This window comes from Mastomys coucha, unplaced genomic scaffold (genome assembly GCF_008632895.1).
Source record: "Mastomys coucha isolate ucsf_1 unplaced genomic scaffold, UCSF_Mcou_1 pScaffold15, whole genome shotgun sequence".
Classification (NCBI taxonomy): Eukaryota; Metazoa; Chordata; class Mammalia; order Rodentia; family Muridae; genus Mastomys; species Mastomys coucha.
The window spans coordinates 131,126,146-131,146,026 of NW_022196897.1; the positions used below are offsets into that span (position 1 = coordinate 131,126,146).

At 44.0% G+C, this 19,881-nt stretch overlaps 1 protein-coding gene and 1 long non-coding RNA gene across 13 annotated transcripts in view; one reads left to right on the forward strand and one right to left on the reverse strand.

The window, feature by feature from the left end:
* Rin2 (Ras and Rab interactor 2) overlaps positions 1-14,122 on the forward strand; it is a 206,267-nt gene extending 192,145 nt beyond the window's left edge. For 7 of the 8 annotated variants that reach the window (XM_031372129.1, XM_031372130.1, XM_031372133.1 and 4 more), the window contains 4 exons: positions 2,195-2,500; positions 4,934-5,065; positions 9,853-10,016; positions 12,088-14,114. In XM_031372129.1, coding sequence (XP_031227989.1) covers positions 2,195-2,500; positions 4,934-5,065; positions 9,853-10,016; positions 12,088-12,408 — 923 coding nt within the window. In that variant the 3' untranslated portion in view covers positions 12,409-14,114. Of the gene's footprint in view, positions 1-2,194; positions 2,501-4,933; positions 5,066-9,852; positions 10,017-12,087 lie in introns of all 8 variants that reach the window. The other variant, XM_031372134.1, reaches the window with a different exon arrangement.
* The window catches only part of LOC116091082, a 31,349-nt gene that overhangs the window by 7,461 nt on the left and 4,007 nt on the right, over positions 1-19,881 (reverse strand). The window lies entirely within an intron of this gene.

Genomic DNA, 19,881 nt, shown 5'->3' on the forward strand with positions numbered 1-19,881 from the left:
ACCAATGCAAATGAAGTGACCTGGTTAAGGTGTCACATGAAGCGAGTGTGTTTCTTTGCTTTTGTGCTTCTATTTTGGTCTTTAATTATGTGGCTGCTCTGTCTTTAAACAAAGACAGAGTGTGGAAGTGGAGGAACAAAGGAAAACCTTGGCTGAGGAAGTCTGATTGCTGTGGGATCAGCATTAACCTCTAGACAACTCAGTGCTGACTTCGGCGCTACAGTCAAGCTGTTCTGTGATTGGCACACCTGGATAAGATTATTATTATAGATTTATAATAATAGATAGGAATCTGAATTCAGTATGATCGAATCCAATATCAAGAATTTCAGAGGCCATAGAAATAACCCAACTCTTTCCAATCTTAGAAGCGAGTGGATCTGTGCACTTGCAGAATGGAACCACATTGGTGTCCTATATCAGTTACCACGATAGCAGTCCAGTGGGATGGTAAGAATTGTAGCATGTGCGATGAAAAAGTTGGCTCTGAAGAAGCAGAGAAGTCATCTCTGTGCAAATTGCGTTCAGCCTAGAGTCACAGATTTGTGTCACCGTTCATCTGCATATCAATAATGGAAGCGAACCCACTGGGCGACCATACAAAGGAGGGAAGAAGATTAACTCCACCCACACCTAAAGCTTTCCCCTAACTCCATAGACATGTAAACGTTTAAACTTCTCATTTTGAAATAGTATCAGACTTACTGGAGAATTGCACAAATAATACAAAGAAGTGTCCTGCCTCCACCCAAAGTCCCCAGTGTTAGCCCTTTGCCACAGTCTCTTTGTTCTTCTTTGTTTATACACACATTGCACATGCGCACATATGTACCTTCTTTGTTTCTGAACCATTAGAGACTTCATTACAGGCAGTATGCCCCCTTTACCACAATACTTTGTTGTTTCCTAAAAACAAAGCTATCCATTGCAGACTTTCGATATAGTTATCAAACCTGGGGAAAAACCATATTAAAGCTGTGTTTACACAGTTACCGAAGGGTTCTAGTAGACCCGATGCAGTGCTGCAGCTCTTGCCCTTCCCACTTCCCTCTCCCTTGTAAACCATAGATTACATCCTTAAAGTCAGCCACCAAGGTCCATTCCCTTATTTGGACACTTTCTTATGCCAGACTCCAAAGGCCGATTACCAAGGTCTGGCTATCAAAGTCTTCAAGTCCAGCAATCAAAAGCCTCTTTTGGTTCACCTAATCAACATACCAATTAAAACATGCCTTCACATCATAGCCCAACCCATCCTAACACAGACCTCCCCTTTTTTCCTCTTTAAAAAATAATCACACCTGCAAGGTCATGTTGTTGCTGCCTTCCGCCAGAAAGCATCCACTTCACTTTTCTTGCCAGCTTCATAAAGAATCACTCTGAAAATAGGTGTTTGGATGTAGTTTGTGCCTAACGGGGGTGGGGGTTCTGGGAGGGAGCACCCCACTGTGTGTGGGTCCCTTCAGTTACCAAAGCTGTAGGCTGTATTCAGATCTCATCTGATGCCTCACTGACATCCCCTGTTGCACATGAAAGGACTTCTTTTTGGTTTAGAACCCAATCCAAGATCCCACCCTACTATTAGAAAACCCTTTAACTTACAGGCCAGCTAGCGAGGCATGCACAGCAGTGGACAACAAAGAAGAGACTGTGCCTCAAATAAGGCAGGAGATGCCTTATTTGATGGGAGCTTGTCCTCTGACTTCCCTGTTCCTCATGGCCATTCTCACTCACACACATGCAGGCACACACTTTTTAAAAAAGAAGAAAATCCTACCAGATCAACAAGGAAGGAGAGTAGAGCATCTAGATCAGAAGGTCTTCTGCAATATTTGCTTGAAAGTAGGGAAATTAACATAAGCCTACTTATTTTTTTGAGTGCGTGCAAGGACAATGTTATCAGGGCAAGCTTGCCTTCCCTGCCGTGTGAGTCACAGTGGTTCTGTCTGTAGTCTGTCAGGTGTTAAACGTCCTGATCACGTGTTTGTCCTCTCCTCTGAAGGCTGTGTAGAGTCATAGGTCTGTCTCCCAAGAAAGTACAGGTTGCAATCACCCTTTCTTCAGACTGTGGTCACAGTTTGTCCTCTCCTCTGAAGGCTGTGTAGAGTCATAGGTCTGTCTCCCAAGAAAGTACAGGTTGCAATCACCCTTTCTTCAGACTGTGGTCACAGTAGCTTCTTTTTTTCTTTGGCAGATGTGGTGTTGGAGAAGGCCATGCACAAATGCATCTTGAAACCCCTCAAGGGCCATGTGGAGACCATGCTGAAGGACTTCCACACGGCTGATGGCTCATGGAAACAACTCAAGGAAAATCTACAACTTGTGCGGCAGAGGAACCCACAGGAGCTGGGGGTCTTTGCCCCAACCCCTGACTTGATGGAGCTGGAGAAAATCAAGCTTAAATTCATGACCATGCAGAAGATGTATTCGCCAGAAAAGAAAGTCATGCTTTTGCTCCGGGTCTGTAAGCTCATCTACACTGTCATGGAGAACAACTCAGGTGAGGCAGCCTGTCACTTGGTCCAGATTTCTGATTGAGCCCCAATATCCCTTCCTTTCAGTCTCTCGATTTTACCTAGCAGCATATAGAAATACAAATGCAGCTGACAGAATTTTTCAAATGAGTCTCATGCAGCAGAGTAACATATTAGCTCAGTCAGTGAACATGGATGAGGACAAAGAGTTGTCTATAATGCTGACTTAAATAAAGACTTAGTGCAGCGTAGTGCTTATGAACTTGTTGCCCTCCCTGGGTAAATGAGTTTCTTTATGGAGGGTCTTTGGCCACCTTAATCTTAAACCCTGCAGTTCCCACATCGGTTGTTACATATGACCCTCTCCTCCATAATGTGAGAATGAGGTAAGGCAATTCATTCTGAACTCCAAGTTGCAATGGGAACATTAGTGAGAACCTTTGCCACACTCTGGCCCATATGAGTTTATGCTGATAATCTACAGCATGCGTATGAGAAATCTAGAGTGTGGGGCTGGAAAGATGGCTCAATGGTTAAGAGCACCGGCTGCTCTTCCAAAGGTCCTGAGTTCAATTCCCAGCAACTACCTGGTGGCTCACAACCATCTGCAATGTGATCTGATGCCCTCTTCTGGTGTGTATGAAGACTCATATACATAAAATAAACAAATCTTTAAAAAAAAGAAAAACCCATCTTAAAAAAGAAATCTGGAGTGCTTGGTAAGAATGAGGCTGAAGTGATGTGATTGGAAGTCATCATCAAAGATTACAAAATAGGAAATAAGTCCTCAGAATTCCCCTGGCTCTTTCCTAAAGATGCAGAAGTACCCATGATTCATGGGTAGTGACTGAGCCCATCCTGTTCTAGGCCTTCAGAGAGTAGGCGATGGCCAACTTTTTTCTTGACATAAATTGCCATAGTAGAAAAGCCACAGAGAGAAAACACAGGCTCTGTTACCCATTACTGGAGTGGATAGGAATGCACATGTGCATGCATTGCAGAGTACTTGAGTGAGGATTTTAACCTCTGAGTTCTTGGGACCAGGGAGGTGGTTCAACCAGCAAAGCACTTGTCAAACAAGCATAAGGACCAGAGTTTAGATCTCCAGTATCCACATAGATGCTGGGTGGATGTGTATGGCAGCTTACCCACAATCCCACACGTGTGAGGCAGAGAAAAGGGGATTCCCCAGAGTTATCTAACTAGCTAGAAGAGCCAAATAGGTAAGTTCCAAGTGAGAAACTGCCTCAGTAAATACAGAAGAGCATAACTGAGGACAACACCTAATGTCAACCCCTGGCTTCTATGTGCATGTACACACACAAACACACACACACACACAGAGAGAGAGAGAAAGAGAGAGAGAGAGAAAGAGAGAGAGAGAGAGAGAGAGAGAGAGAGAGCGCTTGAGCTATTGCCAGCCTGTAGACAAAGTCTCTGAAATTTGAAGCACATATCTCTGTAGCTCATGAGATAATTTATAAAAATTTCCAAAATAATATCTGCTCAGGATTACATTGTTCTGATAGCATTGTCTCCCCATCTGTACACTGGTGATGTTTCAGACATGACCATCTTCATTGTGGGGCTTGTCTCACTTCCTATGGGGAAGCTTAGCAGCATCCTGGATACAATCTACACCCTCACCCTCCAACTGTGATCATGAAAACTGTTTCCAGATAGTGTCAAGTGTGCTCTCTGTTGGCAAAGTCACTCCATTTAAGAACCACCATTGCAAGCAAACGACATAAGAGATAGGGCTTCTTTGCCTTCTTCTTCTCTTCTTCGTCTTCCTTCTCCTCGTCTTCCTTCTCCTCTTCCTTCTCTTCCTCTTCCTTCTCCTCCTCCTTCTTTTCTTCCTCCTCCTCCTCTTCTCCTCTTTTCCCTCCTCTTTCTTTTTCTTCCCATTCCTCTTCTTCTTCATCCTCCTCCCTCTCTATTGCTATTAATCAGGTGCTATCATCAATGCACTAAATTGCTATCATCATCACAGGTTTAAATAAATCAAACAAATAAAATGAACATTGAGCAGAGAGCAAAATTTTCTCCTGGTGTAAGTTTGGTCTGTCATTTTATTTTTGATAAATGTACACAGAAGACAGTGAGCTGGAAAGAATTAACATAAGGAAATTTTTCATTCAGGGTTTATATTATGCCTTGATAACAGCTTAAAACACTTAAAAGCACTGTATTCTAGTGCACAAATATTAAAAATGGGAAGAAAATCTGAGCTGTCTCAGAGACATTCATTATGAGATTGTGAACAAGGGCTGGTCCCAGAAAGCAGTGGGAAGAGTCAAAGGCCACGTAGGTAGGATTCCAGGAACTCCCACGCCTGTTTATAAGTAGCACATTTCCCCCGCATGACTCCTTGGTGGCTAATAAAAGCAGCAAATAGGATGTGAAAGAAAGAAACATAGATAAAAATATCCCATCTTGCCCTCTCTTCCTGATCCTAGGGAGGATGTACGGTGCGGACGACTTCTTGCCAGTCCTGACCTATGTTATAGCTCAGTGTGACATGCTTGAATTGGACACTGAAATCGAGTACATGATGGAGCTCCTAGACCCTTCACTGCTGCATGGAGAAGGTAATATACTCTTGGATGTGTCAGAGGAACTAGACAGCGAGGTTTTGGGGGAGAGGCAGGGCAGTTGATGGCGATTACACATTTTAAATTTGAGATGAAACTCATGGAATGTAAAATTAGCCATTTTGGAACTGGGCATGGTGGTCTACAACTGTCATCTCGGCATTTGGGAGGTTGAAGCAGCACACTTAGGAGTCCAGACTGGCCTGAGCTACACAGCAAAGACCTGGCTTAAAAACTATGGTGAAGGAAATAGCTCAACCAGTGAAATGCTTTCCGGGTCTGTGTTCAAGCCCCAGCATGCACATCACAAAGCTTAGCATGATGGGATAAATTGCAATCCCAACCCTCGGGAGGTGGAGACACACTGGCCAGCCAGCCAGGCCAGATCAGTGAACTTCACACCAGTGAGAAATCCAGTCTCAAATAACAAGGTGTATGGCATCTGAAGAATAATACCAAAGGTTGTCCTCTGGTGTTTACCTTTATTCGAGCATGCATGTATACACACACACATACATACACACACACACATACACTCACACACACACACAACTGGGAATACATACAGAGAGTGTTGTCCTTTACCATCTCTACCTAGCTGCAAAGCATCTTTATCACCCCAAATACAACCCTGTGGCTAGGAAACCAGTTCCTGGGGTACTTGACATCTCACTGGTTAACTACAGGACTAATTGTTTTTTTAATTTAAAACTACGTACTAGCCTGGGTGTTTTGGTATAACACCCAGGCTAGTACGTATAACACTTGGTAGAATCAGAAATTCAAGGTTATCCTTGACTAAATAGTGAGTTTGAGGCCAACCTGTTCCCCCAAATTATGCACTATACTGACTTTTTTTAAAAAAAATATTACATAGTAATAGTAATTCATTTTAGAATAATTGAAATTAAAAAAGAAGAAAATGCAACCGAACCTGACAATAAAAATTTAACTTAGTAGAATTAAACATTCAATAGAATATATTTTTCCTCTTTTTGGTATGTAAGTGCTTGTTTGTTTGTTTCAGTGCTAGGGATTGAACCTAGGGCCTCATATGTACAAAGCAAGCAGCCAATCACTGAGCCACAGCTCTTGCCCTTTTAATTATCTTTTTAAAAAGATACATTTTCTTTTATTTAGAAAGTTGCCGACTTTTTATTAAAGAATAGTTACACTGATAGAAAAATAACCTGCTATTGTTATCACTAAGATCAATAAAAAGCTGGCCTTAAAAAAAAAAAAGAATTGTTTTAAACATACAAACATTTGTGTGCTTTCCGTCTATTTTGGTGTTCAGCTTCAGTCCTATCCTGCATTCAGTCTTAACTAAGGCAATTCTTTCTCCTTCTGCATCAGTTAGAAGTTGTATCATGAAGATCCTTGAGATGCTTGGCTCTTTAGCTCACAACCTTGAAAGGCAACGAGAGCTGGGACTTTCCTGTGAGCTGGTCATTCTGGAAGGAGACAAATCCCAGCCTATGTGCCCGTCTGTTAATTATTTTCAGGAGTCCCTTGGACACCCAGACAGACCCTGAGGGGACAGCTGTGTTTTCTCTCTTCCTGTTGAGTTTCAGTCTGGGCTTAAGTACAAAGACCTACCTATCCTTGGGATGCCCTGGGTTTGCATCGCCTAGGAATCTCCCACAGAGGGCATTAAATACATTGTCACCTCCAGAATGTCCTCTAAAGTCCTCAGTCTTCTCCTGAATCTTCAGGGTTGCTTTTCCTATCATAGATCTGCTCTTCCTGGTCCCTAAGACACACACACCCCCATTCCTTTTTGGCCAACTTGGGATAAGTATCCTCTATCCTATCCCCCAAGCTGAGGCAGATATGAATGAGCTCTTCTGGCCTCCGTGTCTCACCCAGCCGTATCCTCTCCATGAAATTTCAGCCAGGGACCCAGGTTATGAGCCCATGAGTCCCACGGTGTCTTTCCCCCTTCCTGGGATTGGGGGCAGGAGAGAAAATGAGTGTGGCTTTGTCCAGGCACCAAGGTAGACATTTCTAAGCTCCAGTGTGGAGCCACCCCCTTCCCCACCATGTGATTATTGCGGTTTAGGGTTTATTTTAGTGGTTTCTAGTAGCAAGAAGTCCCCTTGAGGCTATGGGGAAAAGAGTGTATCAGCCTCCCTTAGAAAAATCACCCGTCTATTATTGACAGGGAGTACTTAGATGCCTTACATCTTGTGGTCTGAGGACAGAGACAACCATTTCCTGCCCCCTTCCTGGCAGTGCCTCAGACTGAGGCCCCAGGTTTCAAGCTTGTTTTCTTAAAGGAGAATGAAATAAGCAGATGGGCAGGATTGTCTTCACCTGGAGGAATCTGAGGAAAAAAAAAGAATTAAAAAAAAAAAAGGATACACTGATGTGGGCTCCTCTGTGTGAATTGTGTCAGGCACTCTGCTTGCCTTTCTTCCTTGGAAGAGCATGGCCCAGGCAGGCTGCCTGTGGCTGGAGACTAAGCTGTGGGGTACTGAACTGCAGCTCTTCCCATCTGAACCTAGAGGAGCTGCAGTCATGTGTCACAGGCCCATGCTTTCTGTGGCCTGTCCAAAGCTCTCTTGAGTTGGCTTTACAACAGTCACGTGTCTTTTCTGCTGCGTAAGCAGGCATTCTCATTTACAGGCCCGGCACCATAGATCCCCTTGGACACTCAGAGCTCTTGCTTATGGCGGGTATAGTTTTGCTGAAATTGAAAACTTTCCTCTAATTGTATCCACATGTTTCAAAGTGTGGCCAATTCTGTGTTTCTAGCATTTGTGGTTTTCTCCTTAGTGGGTTGAGCACATCAGGGCGGTAGAGTCAAATTCAAAGCCCAAGAAACCCCTCACCACCCCCCAAGGGTTGTAGCTTCCTGGAGCCACAGTTAAATGCTGACACCAAGGATGCAGTCTGTTTGATTCTAATAGTCTGTGTAGATTCCCCCTGAACTCCCCTGTGTGGCATTCATACACTCGATCTAGCATTTTACACTGAGTCATGTATGACTTATTCCTGGAGCAAATACTAAGGATTAATAATTGGTAGCAGAGGTTGATGTAGTGATCTTAAATTGTGGGTGGTGAGGTCAGGAAAACTCTGTAAACAAAAAGCCTGATATGGACTGACTTGGCTTGTGGGCATGGCTGAATGAATAATAGAGCCTTTGGCTAGCATGCATGAGGCCCTGTACCCCGAAGCACTGCAAAGAAAGAAAGAGGAAACAAATCTCGATCAATGACTGCCAACAAGGCTACTTTGCCAGGTTCAACCCCAATGCGGGTTCACAGGCCCGCTACCCATGCTCCTGAGAGGTGAAACCATTTCAATCCTGCACATGGGTCAGAGAGAGTTCCGCAAGGCTCCCTGTGGGAAGTTAAAGGCTTTGGCCATGAAAGTGACACTTCTTTCTCACTTAGCTGCAGTGAACTTCTGGTCTATGAATGAATCAATTGTCATGTGTGTCTCCACTTCTGGGGAACAGGGATTCAGGGTCTCATGATCTGCTCCCCAGCTCTTGTCTTGAGCACATGGTAGAACTCTAATGGATATTTTGTCCTTTTTTTCCCCCTAAACTCTTTATGTAGTGTTTCTATTCTATGGGGTATTATAAATCATCCAGCGATGATATAAGATTTATGGGAGGATTACATCTGTAAATGCAAAAATATGTAGTGTGCAGGGAATTCTTACTACACCCTCAAAACGCCCCCTAGTGGCGCTCAAGCTTATTTGCAAATTCTTCAGCAAGCAACTGATTTATTTTTAAGACAAACCTAGAAAAATACATAGATGTTTTAAAATGTTTCTTGTCTCCTCACAGACAGGAGAGATTCATTTTAATAGCATTCTCAGAGGAACACCACTGTATTTAATATGTAAATCTCTTTTCTTAAGTGACAGAAATGCCGTCAGCTCTCTGCTGTGCCCTGCCCCCAGCACAGGCTTGGGGCACTCCATAAATGTGTGTGAGATGAATGCTTGAGTAGAAAGATGAGTGATCAGCTATAGGATGTGTGCCTCTGTGGAAGCGATAGAGAAATCACCATCTACTTCCATGTGTATAAGGATCTGTGCCTGAGAATTCAACCAACCACAAGCTGTAAATATTTAGGGAAAAAAAGAAGTGAATACATACAAACATTTTTTTTGTCCTTTTCCCCTAAACTCTTTTTTTCTTAAGATTTATTTATTATTATATGTAAGTACCCTGTAGCTGTCTTCAGACACACCAGAAGAGGGTGTCAGATCTCATTATGGATGGTTGTGAGCCACCATGTGGTTGCTGGGATTTGAACTCAGGACCTTCGGAAGAACAGTCAGTGCTCTTAACCGCTGAGCCATCTCTTCAGCCCCCTCCTCTAAACTCTTTATGTAATGTTTCTATTTTACAGGGTATTAAGTCATCTAGTGATGATGTAAGATTTATGGGAGATTATGTAGATTATATGCAAATGCTGTGGCTTTTTTAAATGAAGAGTTAAGCATCCATAGATTTTAGTATACAGGGGTCAGACCCTAGACTCTGTCCCCTAGGATACCCAAAGACAACTATATACAATATGACATTAACACTAGTACATCTCCACTGCCATCACCAGTGTGACTTTTTTGGGGGGGTTTTCGAGACAGGGTTTCTTTGTGTAGCCCTAGCTGTCCTAGAACTCACTCTGTAGACCAGGCTGGCCTCAAACTCAGAAATCCACCTACCTCTGCCTCCCAAGTGCTAGGATTAAAGGTGTGTGCCACCACTGCCTGGCCAGTGTGCCACTCTTAAGGACCCATTCTCTTTGCCCTTTCAGGAGGCTATTACTTGACCAGTGCCTATGGGGCACTGTCTCTGATAAAGAATTTCCAAGAAGAACAGGCTGCAAGGCTGCTCAGCTCTGAAGCCAGGGACACCCTGAGGCAGTGGCACAAGCGGAGAACCACCAACCGGACGATCCCCTCCGTGGATGACTTTCAGGTACACACCCAAGTCCCAACTCTGCTTCTGTGTCATCAGGGAACGTAGAACTGTCTCCTGCAGCACATGGCCACAGGGCCTGAGGTCCTGGTTCAGGTGGAATCACTTTGTGGAAAAGGAATAATTAAGCCACCCTCTGGCCTGGTTGTGTCACTCCTGTGTCTTTAAACGTGTACACAGAAGCATCTAAACTTTCAATGGTCCATGTCCTCATTGGCTGCACTAGAAGAGAAAAACATATTGGCTTCATCTAATCCATAAAATATAGTAAGAAAACAGTGGGCTACGGTGGGGAAGATTTGTTGTGTCAAATTGTGATCTTGTAGCTGATTGGCAGGGCCAGTTCATCACTACTGTCCAGCATCACCAAGAGGAGATGGTATCCAGTATAGCCAGCCTGGGAGGGGGAAGGTACAGATTCAAAACCTGGCTGATAGGATAGTTCAGTGGTAGACCAAGTGTGCAATGCCCTGGGTTCCATCCCTAGCACTTACAGAAAAAAAGAAAAAGAAAAAGTAAAGTCAAGATATAATTTCACTCAGTGTGACTCACTTTAGCACCAACATAAAGATAAATATAATTATCACCATATAAAATATGCTCACTGGTTTGGCTCACAGCTGACTGCCGTTAGAACAACAAAATCAAACTGAGGCCTAAAACATTCAGCCTGCCGTTAAATACCTAACCCAACAAAATGTCCAAAGGAGAAAGCCCAGGCAAAGGCAATGGATACCCAGTTTCCTCAGGAAAGAGCAGGGTTTGCCCTGCAGCCCTTTGACAAGTGGAGGAGGTGCAACAAGATGTCTTTCCACTGCTCTCCACCCCCCTTCTCCTTCAAATTCTAAACGGAATCCCCTGGAATCTCAGCCCAACTCCCAGGGCAGCAGGTCAGTTTGAGAGCGAACACTGCGAACACGAACACTGCCGCCCTCTCAGATTTCCAGGCTGAGCTGCTGTAAGATTCCCAAGGAGTTAATTCCCTGGAGCAGCAGAGCCTTTCCAAGTGTGGCACAGCAAGTTTCCCAGCAGGAACCTGTAACCCTGAGATGGGTTTTGCCTTCGGGTCCAGAATCACCTCCCTTGCCTTTTCTCTCCCACTTCTCCGTGCTCTGAAAACAACCCTTGGTTCAAAGTCAAGCCCATGCTTGAAAAGCAAGATCAGCATGTTCTTCTCCAAGATTGCAATTTTCTCAGAAATTCCTTTCAGACACACAGACTACAAAAGAACACATGCTGTGCACCACTCCCACACCCCAACACACACACACACACATATCCCTGCTTAGGTTTTTCAAGAGAATCTAACCGTGTTGTTTAGCTCATGCAGAGGTTGGGTTGGGCTACTGCCATATTGAGTATGCAAGGAGATGGGGTCCCGAGAGGCTCACTGCCTCTCGGGGCACCTACATGATTCTTAATGTCAAGCCTGCAACTGGCTCCTTTTACTTCCTGTAGCATCACGTTATGCTTAGTCAGCTCCATCTCCAAAGCCTTCTTGCAAAATCAACATCCATTCCCTGATTCTTCCCACATTTCATCCCAAGTCACTGGAAGCCTTATGTAAGGTCGCGCCGCATGAGGTCACCATTTGGTAAGAGTGGTCAAACCTCAGCAGTTTGACCAAGCATTGTCGTCTTTGGGTAGGCTTCCTAGAACGGCACAAAGCACATACCAGGGTGCTGGTATGTCTAGATGTTTTTAATCCCTTCCTGCTAACTGCAGCCCCAGACTCTCTTGCTGTTTGGCTTAGTTTTCAAGCTGGGAAAAACCCCAACTTTGGATATGGTTCACACTCTTAGTCAGGATCTCTTTAACAGCTGGCTTTATAAAGGATATAGAAAGATGAAAACCAGGGCTGGCGGGACTTCCTGTTGTTTCCCATTGCAATGAGTTAACATGTGGCAGTTCAGTTCCCACCATAGTCTCCACCACTGTCCAAGTACAGATCAGTCTTTCCTGGCAAGAGCTTCCTGATCTGACTGAACATCAGGACAAGCCTTGAGCAGCTCGGCAGCTCTGCCTTGCACTTACCTGCGCTTGCGCCTGACATCTCGCTTTCCACTTGCAGAATTACCTCCGAGTTGCCTTCCAAGAGGTCAACAGTGGATGCACTGGGAAGACCCTCCTTGTAAGACCGTACATCACCACAGAGGATGTGTGTCAGCTCTGTGCTGAGAAGTTTAAGGTGGAGGACCCTGAGGAGTACAGCCTGTTTCTCTTTGTTGATGAGACATGGCAGCAACTGGCAGAGGACACTTATCCTCAGAAGATCAAGGCCGAGCTGCACAGCCGACCTCAGCCCCACATCTTCCACTTTGTCTACAAGCGAATCAAGAGTGATCCTTACGGTGTGATTTTCCAGAACGGAGAAGACCTCACTCCCTCGTAGGGGACACATGGGACTTCCCATTGATGCATCCAAAAGGGAGCTGAGAGTCTAGCTTTCTGGCTGCTGTGTGCTTGAGCTTAGAAGACAGCTGCCTCCTCAGATGAGTGACTAAGCCATCCATAGGCTGACTTGGCCCAGGGCATCCTTTAGATGTTGCCCAGATGAGGTAGCTGAGATTTGGGAAACAATAAGATTCTCCTCCAGAAATGGTGAATTGCATTTAATGGTTCAGGTGTCCTGAGATCACTGGCTAGTTAACTAGTTAACCTTAGCCAGCTTCAGGCTTGGCTTGCATGTATGTATATATGCTGAGAAAACACTTAAGGTACAAACTCTTCTCTTGGATTCGATAGCGGGTGTTGACAAGACTGTCCGATGCAGTGCGTCAGGTCCCTCTCAGCTCTGTGGATGGCTCCACTCTTCCCTCTTTCCCTTCTCTCGTCCATCCTTCATCCTATACTTTTTTTTTTACAAAGAGCCTTTGTGTTTTTATATATTTCATAGAAAAAATTTATAGCAGTTGCAGGTAAACTGTCAGGATCGGTTTTTAAAATATTTTTGTAACTTTTAAAATATTCTATAAGTATGCATGTGATTTAACATTTAATATTTGAAGATAAATCTCTTGCTGGATTTGAGAGTACTGCATTTTAGACACCTCTTAGAGGTCTCTCTTCTGTAACTGGATGTTTCAGCAAATTTGTGGGGAGAGACTTCTGGTTGTCTTAAAGCAATCCCTGACGCTGGCCACAGGCTGCCTTTGAAAAAAAAAAAAATCGGGTGTACTGTTACATTGTTCACTTTTAGCGGTGTATTGTTACATTGTTCACTTTTAGGGCTGGTGTACCGTTTGTTGTCTGTTTATGTTTTTAAGCACTCGATGCTGAGAATTAGGGGAGAAATGAATGTAGAGAGAGGTAGAGAGAGAAACACAGACCCTAAGGAGGGACTGAGAAATGCAGTCTGCAGGTTCAGGCTCTTCAGAGGACATTAGAAAAGGAGTCAATACTGTAAGATATGTGCTGCGGGGAACTTTGACAAAGATCTGTTCCATATGCTATCTGCTTTGGGAAACAATTTTAAGAATCCCTAGAAGAAAAAGTAAATCAAGGATAACGATCTCTATGACCCATTTTGTAAGCCGACACTAAGGACATCCATTTATTTGGAGGCAGAAACCAAGTAATATATGAGTTTTGTTGAGTTCAATGAGATGTTTGTTGTTGGGAAGAGAATGCACCAAAACCAAAAACAAAACAAAAAAACAAAAAACCCTCTTTATTATAAGAAGGGAACAATGGTTGGGGTGTGGCTCAGTGGTAGAGCTAACATACACGACTAGCATGCTGGCTTTTATCTTCAGCATGACAAATATGAGCAAAGCAAGCAGAAAACATGGATGTATGGTGAAGTTAGATTTATGCTGTATAAAATGAATTTATGGACATAGATATTCCAGAAGGGTCATACATCAATGTAATACAGGTCATTGCAAAACAAAAGCAAAAACCACATTAGTGTCTTGTGAAGGACACACAGGTATCTGCTTTGGGGGACCTTGAACCTTGTACCCCTGGCTTTTGTTGTACCAGGACCCTCCCTCGGCACATGCTGTGTTGTACTTCCTTTTGTAAATGATTTTCAATGGAATTTTGCACATAATACATTGTAATACTGTACAATAATCCTGTGTAAAATAATTTTTGCAACATTCCTCAGTTGTCTTTGTTGGTGGTGGTGGTGGTGGTAGTAGCGATTTGTTTTAGAGTCAGAATATAATCAGGTACCCAAAGATGCTGTGTAAATGTACTTGACAGTGGCTGGGCTTGGTGGCCCGTGCCTTTTACCATAGCACCTGAGAAGCAGAGGCACATAGATCTCTGTGAATTCCAGGTCCACATAGTGAGACCCTGTGCTACATAGTGAGACCTTGTTTCAGACATCCAGGGGTGTGAACATGCACACTCACGCATACACACATGCACACATGCACTTAGTACACAACCATAAACCACATCGATCTGGAAGTTTCGAAGAGCAAATAGGACATTGCTCCAAAGCTTATGGACCAATAGAACAGAAATTAAAAACAGAGAGAACAGTTGGCCTGGGCCCTGCAAGTGTTTTTAGGGTTATCCAGCACAGTACTTGGCTTAGATGGCTCCAGTGCAACTCACAACTGATCTGAACTCAGAGCCAGGCAGGGTCCTGCAGACAGCTCCTCCCTGTCCTCAGGCAACCTCTGCTGTGTCCTGGCTGAGAGTTTGGATGATTGCAAAATCTGCTAGCAGCGCAGGCCTGATCCTTTGCTGAGTGTGTTCTGGGGATTGCAGCAGTGGGACTGCTTAAGTGTCCATTGCATCCCTGTGGATAGGGGGAAGGGAAGTAGTTCAGAGGGTTTCCAGGACATCCATAAGATCCGTACTTAAGAGACCAGAGGAAGGCTGAATGAGCTTGCTTTCCATGTTTGGAGTGAAGAGATGATGCTCTCTACATCTGTTCAGCTGTCCTCCCAAACTCTGCAAATCAGAAGTCAATGCTGTCCTTAGGCTGAGGTTCTCCTCTTAGATTAAAAGCAGGTCACGACATCCAAATTAGGCAGTTTGAGCAGGCCCCGTGAGAGCAGAGTAAGAAAAGCTAGAATGAGCAGAAGAAAACATCACAAGACTTGCCCTGGTTTGTCATTGGGCAATGCTTCCCTGGCAGAGTTTCAACACATGTGTCTTCAGTTTTCCCCCCACGCAGGCATTTCTCACTTCTCAGTTTGTCAGGAAACAGACCCTGGTGGAGTTTGGATAGGGTTAGAGCCGAGTAAAAATATACATGCTGGGCGGAGGGAGAGGACGGTTCACTTCCAAACCTAAAAATATCTTGAATGGCAGCCAGAGGAAGGAATTTTGTTTTTAATGTTGGACAGACTGCCAACTATGACCCCCTTAGGGACACAGAAAAAAAAGAAATGGAAATTGTTAAAGTTGTTTGTATCATGTGGCAGTTACTTTAAACCTACAAGCAAATGCAAAAGGAAGGAAGCTGGGCTTGACTGCTTCCATTCACAAATACGGTCTCACCTCCCTAGCAGCGCTGACCTGCCTCCTCTGGAAGAAATAGGAAAGAAAAGGGGCCTGTGGTGTTTAAGAGCCTGGCTCTAGCCTCAGATATCTGGGAAAACTGACACAGGTGGGGATCTGTCTACATGGGACATATGTTGTAACTACCCAGCAGTGTCTGAAAACAAAATGGCGACTCTCTGTTTTCAGACCATTCAGAGTATGGGTAAATTTGAGACCCAAATGATCGAGTTTGCCATTTGGTGATCCTTAGTCAAGCTGGGAAAATGACCTTCTCCCCAAATCATATTACAGTGCCGAATCACAAGCAGATGACGGGAAAGGAGAGGGAGGAAAGAACTGGCGTTTGTTTCAGGAAACACGTTCCAGGCTGAAAAGGGTCTATGTTTTAGCATCAAAGAGTGGGTAGCAGCTGGCCCAAACTTCCACATGAATATTGACTCTGCTGGGAAATGAACCATGGCGAGTTTAAAAGAAATAAAAAAAAAAAGACAAAGAAAAGCATATTGAGAGTTAGGAGTATAGCTCAGTAACATAGTGTTTGTGTAGCTTTCTCTTGGTCCTGTGTTTCATACCCAGCATGCAGGGCACATGCACGGCTACCTGCCACTCCTCACTCCTACCTGTACCCTGCCCCCCACATGAACTCACTCAGAGATCCGAAGGGTATCAGTACTCTTCATTTTACATTTTGTTGATGTTGTTTGGTATTTAAGACAATTTTCACCGCGTACCCTAAAACTTGCCATAGCCTCTGACTCCTGAGTCAGAGATTTTGTTTTCTTTCAGACTAGGAGATTGAACCCAGACTACACAAGAGCTTTACTATTGAGCCACACCTCAGTCTTGGGCCACTACTCTTCTGTTGTTTTGAGATAGGGTCTCACACAGTCCAGGGTGGTCTCAAGCTCCCTGTAAAGCCAAGTATGACCTTGAACCCCTGATCCTGAGTGCTGGGATTATATGCATGTGACACAGAGCCCAGCTAGTGGGCCAGTACTCTTACCCGAGGGATAACCAAGGTTTGTCCTAAGGATTCTGGATGGAAAATGTCCAAGGAGTGATGTGGCTGGGGGAGGGGGACCACTGGCTTTTTTCTTGATTCTAATAAAAACTTGAATCCTAAAGTAGAATTTTCCAAAATTCCTATTCTCTATATTAAAAGCACTTAGAATAGCATTATATGACTGTCTCTGGTTATCCCCTTTGGCAGAATATATTCCATCAATGTAGCTGAAGTTTTCACAGTTTGCCATGTGTGGATGAGGTCCACCCCTTGCTTGCCCCTCTGTAAGCAGCACTTAGGTTTCTAGGACATGTGTCACTCACACAATAGAAGGTGTAGTCACTAGCTCTTCCTCTTTCCTTTAAAGTGACCACCTTTATTTCTTCTTATGCCCCACCCCCACCCCCACCCCCACCTGGGAGCTATAGGGCGATTCTCTCTCACAGCAAGTCTTAGATAGCTTGTATTCCACTCCAAGGCCTCCTGCCAAAACACAGGCTCTGACTTGCCTTATTGCTTGCTCTTCCAGTTCCAGCTAGAGAGTTCATTGTGAATGAACCATCACCCACCCACCCTGTCTGTCACAAAGACTTGAGTCCACTGCTGCAGTTTTAGGTATGTAATTTTAAGTAATTTTGATTTTGCTTCTCAGTAGTGTTTGGATGGGATCCAGGTCCTTGTGTTCTTTAGGCAAGCACTCTGCCTCAGAGTTCTGGCACCCAGGCCTGGGCTACATCTTGGAATCACCTAGAACTGCCTAGACCATCAGTGGTCTTCAAGTGGGACCCAAGTGTCCAGGTGATTAACACCTCAGGATGCTCCCACCAAGAGGCACCAGGCACAATTCTTAAAGTGACAGCACTGTGGGCATATAGCCTCTCACTTGGCCACTAACATCTGAATAGTGCACATTCTTTATTTCGTTCAAATACTTTAACTTCTTGAGCCGCTTTGTCCAACATAAACATAACACCAATTACAAATTTTTTTTCTTTTCTTTTCTTTTCTTTTCTTTTCTTTTCTTTTTCTTTTTTGTTTTTTTTGAGACAGGGTTTCTCTGTGTAGCCCTGGCTGTCCTGGAACTCACTCTGTAGACCAGGCAGGCCTCAAACTTAGAAATCGGCCTGCCTCTGCTTCCCAAGTGCTGGGACTAAAGGTGTGTGCCACCACAGCCCGACTTACAAATTGTCTAGAAGCCACAATTAAAAAAGAAAAGAAAAAACTAGCAGTTCAAATTAATTTTAGTTATTTAACCCACGAGATTTCAAATATTATATTTCAACAATCTAAAACATCAAATAGGTAATTTACATTCTTTTTTTTTTTTTTTTTTTTTTTTTTTTTTTTTTTTTTTTTTTTTTTTTTTTTTTTTTTTTTTTTTTTTTTTTTTTTTTTTTGGTTTTTCGAGACAGGGTTTCTCTGTATAGCCCTGGCTGTCCTGGAACTCACTCTGTAGACCAGGCTAGCCTCGAACTCAGAAATCCACCTGTCTCTGCCTCCCAAGTGCTGGGATTAAAGGCGTGTGCCACCACCGCCTGTCTTTTTTAAATATTGTCTTCAAATATCTTATGTTTATTTCATGATCAACATCTAATTACACATGAACTTCATCTCAAATGATCTCTAGCCCCTGTGCCTAGTGGCACATCAAACTGGATAATGAAGTTATAACATATTAGCAGGAATGATTTTGTGTGTGTGTGTGTGTGTGAGAGAGAGAGAGAGAGAGAGAGAGAGAGAGAGAGAGAGAGAGAGAGAGAGAGAGAACATTTCCTACTAGCTATGTGTACTATCAGGAGCTATAGTTAGAACATTTTTCCAGAAAGAGAGAAAAACTGGAGGAAAGAGGATACAAAGACAACAAGTCTTGCTGATCTTCCATTCATGGCCAAAATTTGCTCCTGAGATGAGCCATCTCCACCTCCACACAGTCTGAAATAGTCTTCCCAAAACGGAATTAATAATGAGCTAAAAATACTACCATAGTCACTGTTATCCCAACAACTCCCCTCCTTTTAATTTCATTTATTTATTATATTCACTTACTTACTTAGATATTAACAGATACATTTAAAGACATTCATCAGTGCTACTCTTAATTTACCTTGGGAAAAAAAAAAAATAGGGAGGACATGGTGCTCAACATGGCAGCCCCTGGCCCACAGGTCGGGCTTTCCCAGGCCAAGAGATGCCCAATTGTGAGGACCTCAGAGTGGGACAATATATTTGTAAAGAACCAGAAATAAGCTGCCTGTCTCTGCCTCCCAAGTGCTGGGATTAAAGGCACGCGCCACCACTGCCCGGCAACAAAGTATCACTCCCAATTGCAGGCACAGAACAGGTTCCAACCCTCCATCTTTGGTTTAGGAGACCAACGGACGCCTTACCACTTGGCCACCACGCCTGACAGCCCAGCTTGGCAGCATCTTAAGCGTCAAAGCATTTTTTAAAGGGCATCATTTCCCCCTCTCCCTTCTTTTATGAAATTATAGGTGTTCCTCATTGCCTTGGATAGGATTGCAATCTGATACAATAAGACCATGAGTCAGAAAGGTTGCACAGGGGATTATGACACCTTTTATCGGAAATGAAGTTTATGATCTTGCTTGTGAGATTGCTGGAAAAGTGTACATTTACAGCTGGGGAGAGAAAGGCCGTCCTTGTTCATCCATGTTTAGGTCTTAAGAATGTTACCTGTGCCGGGCGGTGGTGGCACACGCCTTTAATCCCAGCACTTGGGAGGCAGAGGCAGGTGGATTTCTGAGTTCAAGGCCAGCCTGGTCTACAGAGTGAGTTCCAGGACAGCCAGGGCTACACAGAGAAACCCTGTCTCGGAAAAAAAAAAAAAAAAAGAAAGAAAAGAAAAGAAAAGAAAGAATGGTACGTGCCTGATGTGGTGGAATTAGAAGGAGGTAGAGTCAGGAGGATCTCGAGTTTGAGGCCAGACGGGGCTACACATTTTTCCCTAGCACTCAGGAGGCAGAGGCAGGCAGAGTTCAGAGCTTGAGGAAAGCCTGTCTACAGAGCCAGTTCTTGGACATCCAGAGCGACACAGAGAAACTATGTCTCAAAAAACAAAAACAAAACAAACAAAATAGTTCACTGCTATTTTACCATTCTTAGCTAAGTGTCTCTGTACAAAAGTGCTATTTCTACCTAGGCGACCTTTACAGAACAACCTCTAAATCATGCTGGAATCTTTAACTCCAAGCTAGTGAGAGACTTCAACCAGATCTGGAGGCGAGGAGGCTCCTTTCCACGCCAATCTCCTTTTACCTTTCCTTGTCTTTCTGTTCTTCCTGACAACTTGGGCACAACCTCTCTGTCTCTCTAGGGAGTAAGGCTCTCACTTTCTCCCTGCACTTATACCTGCTGTGCCCATCCCCAGGGCCCCCC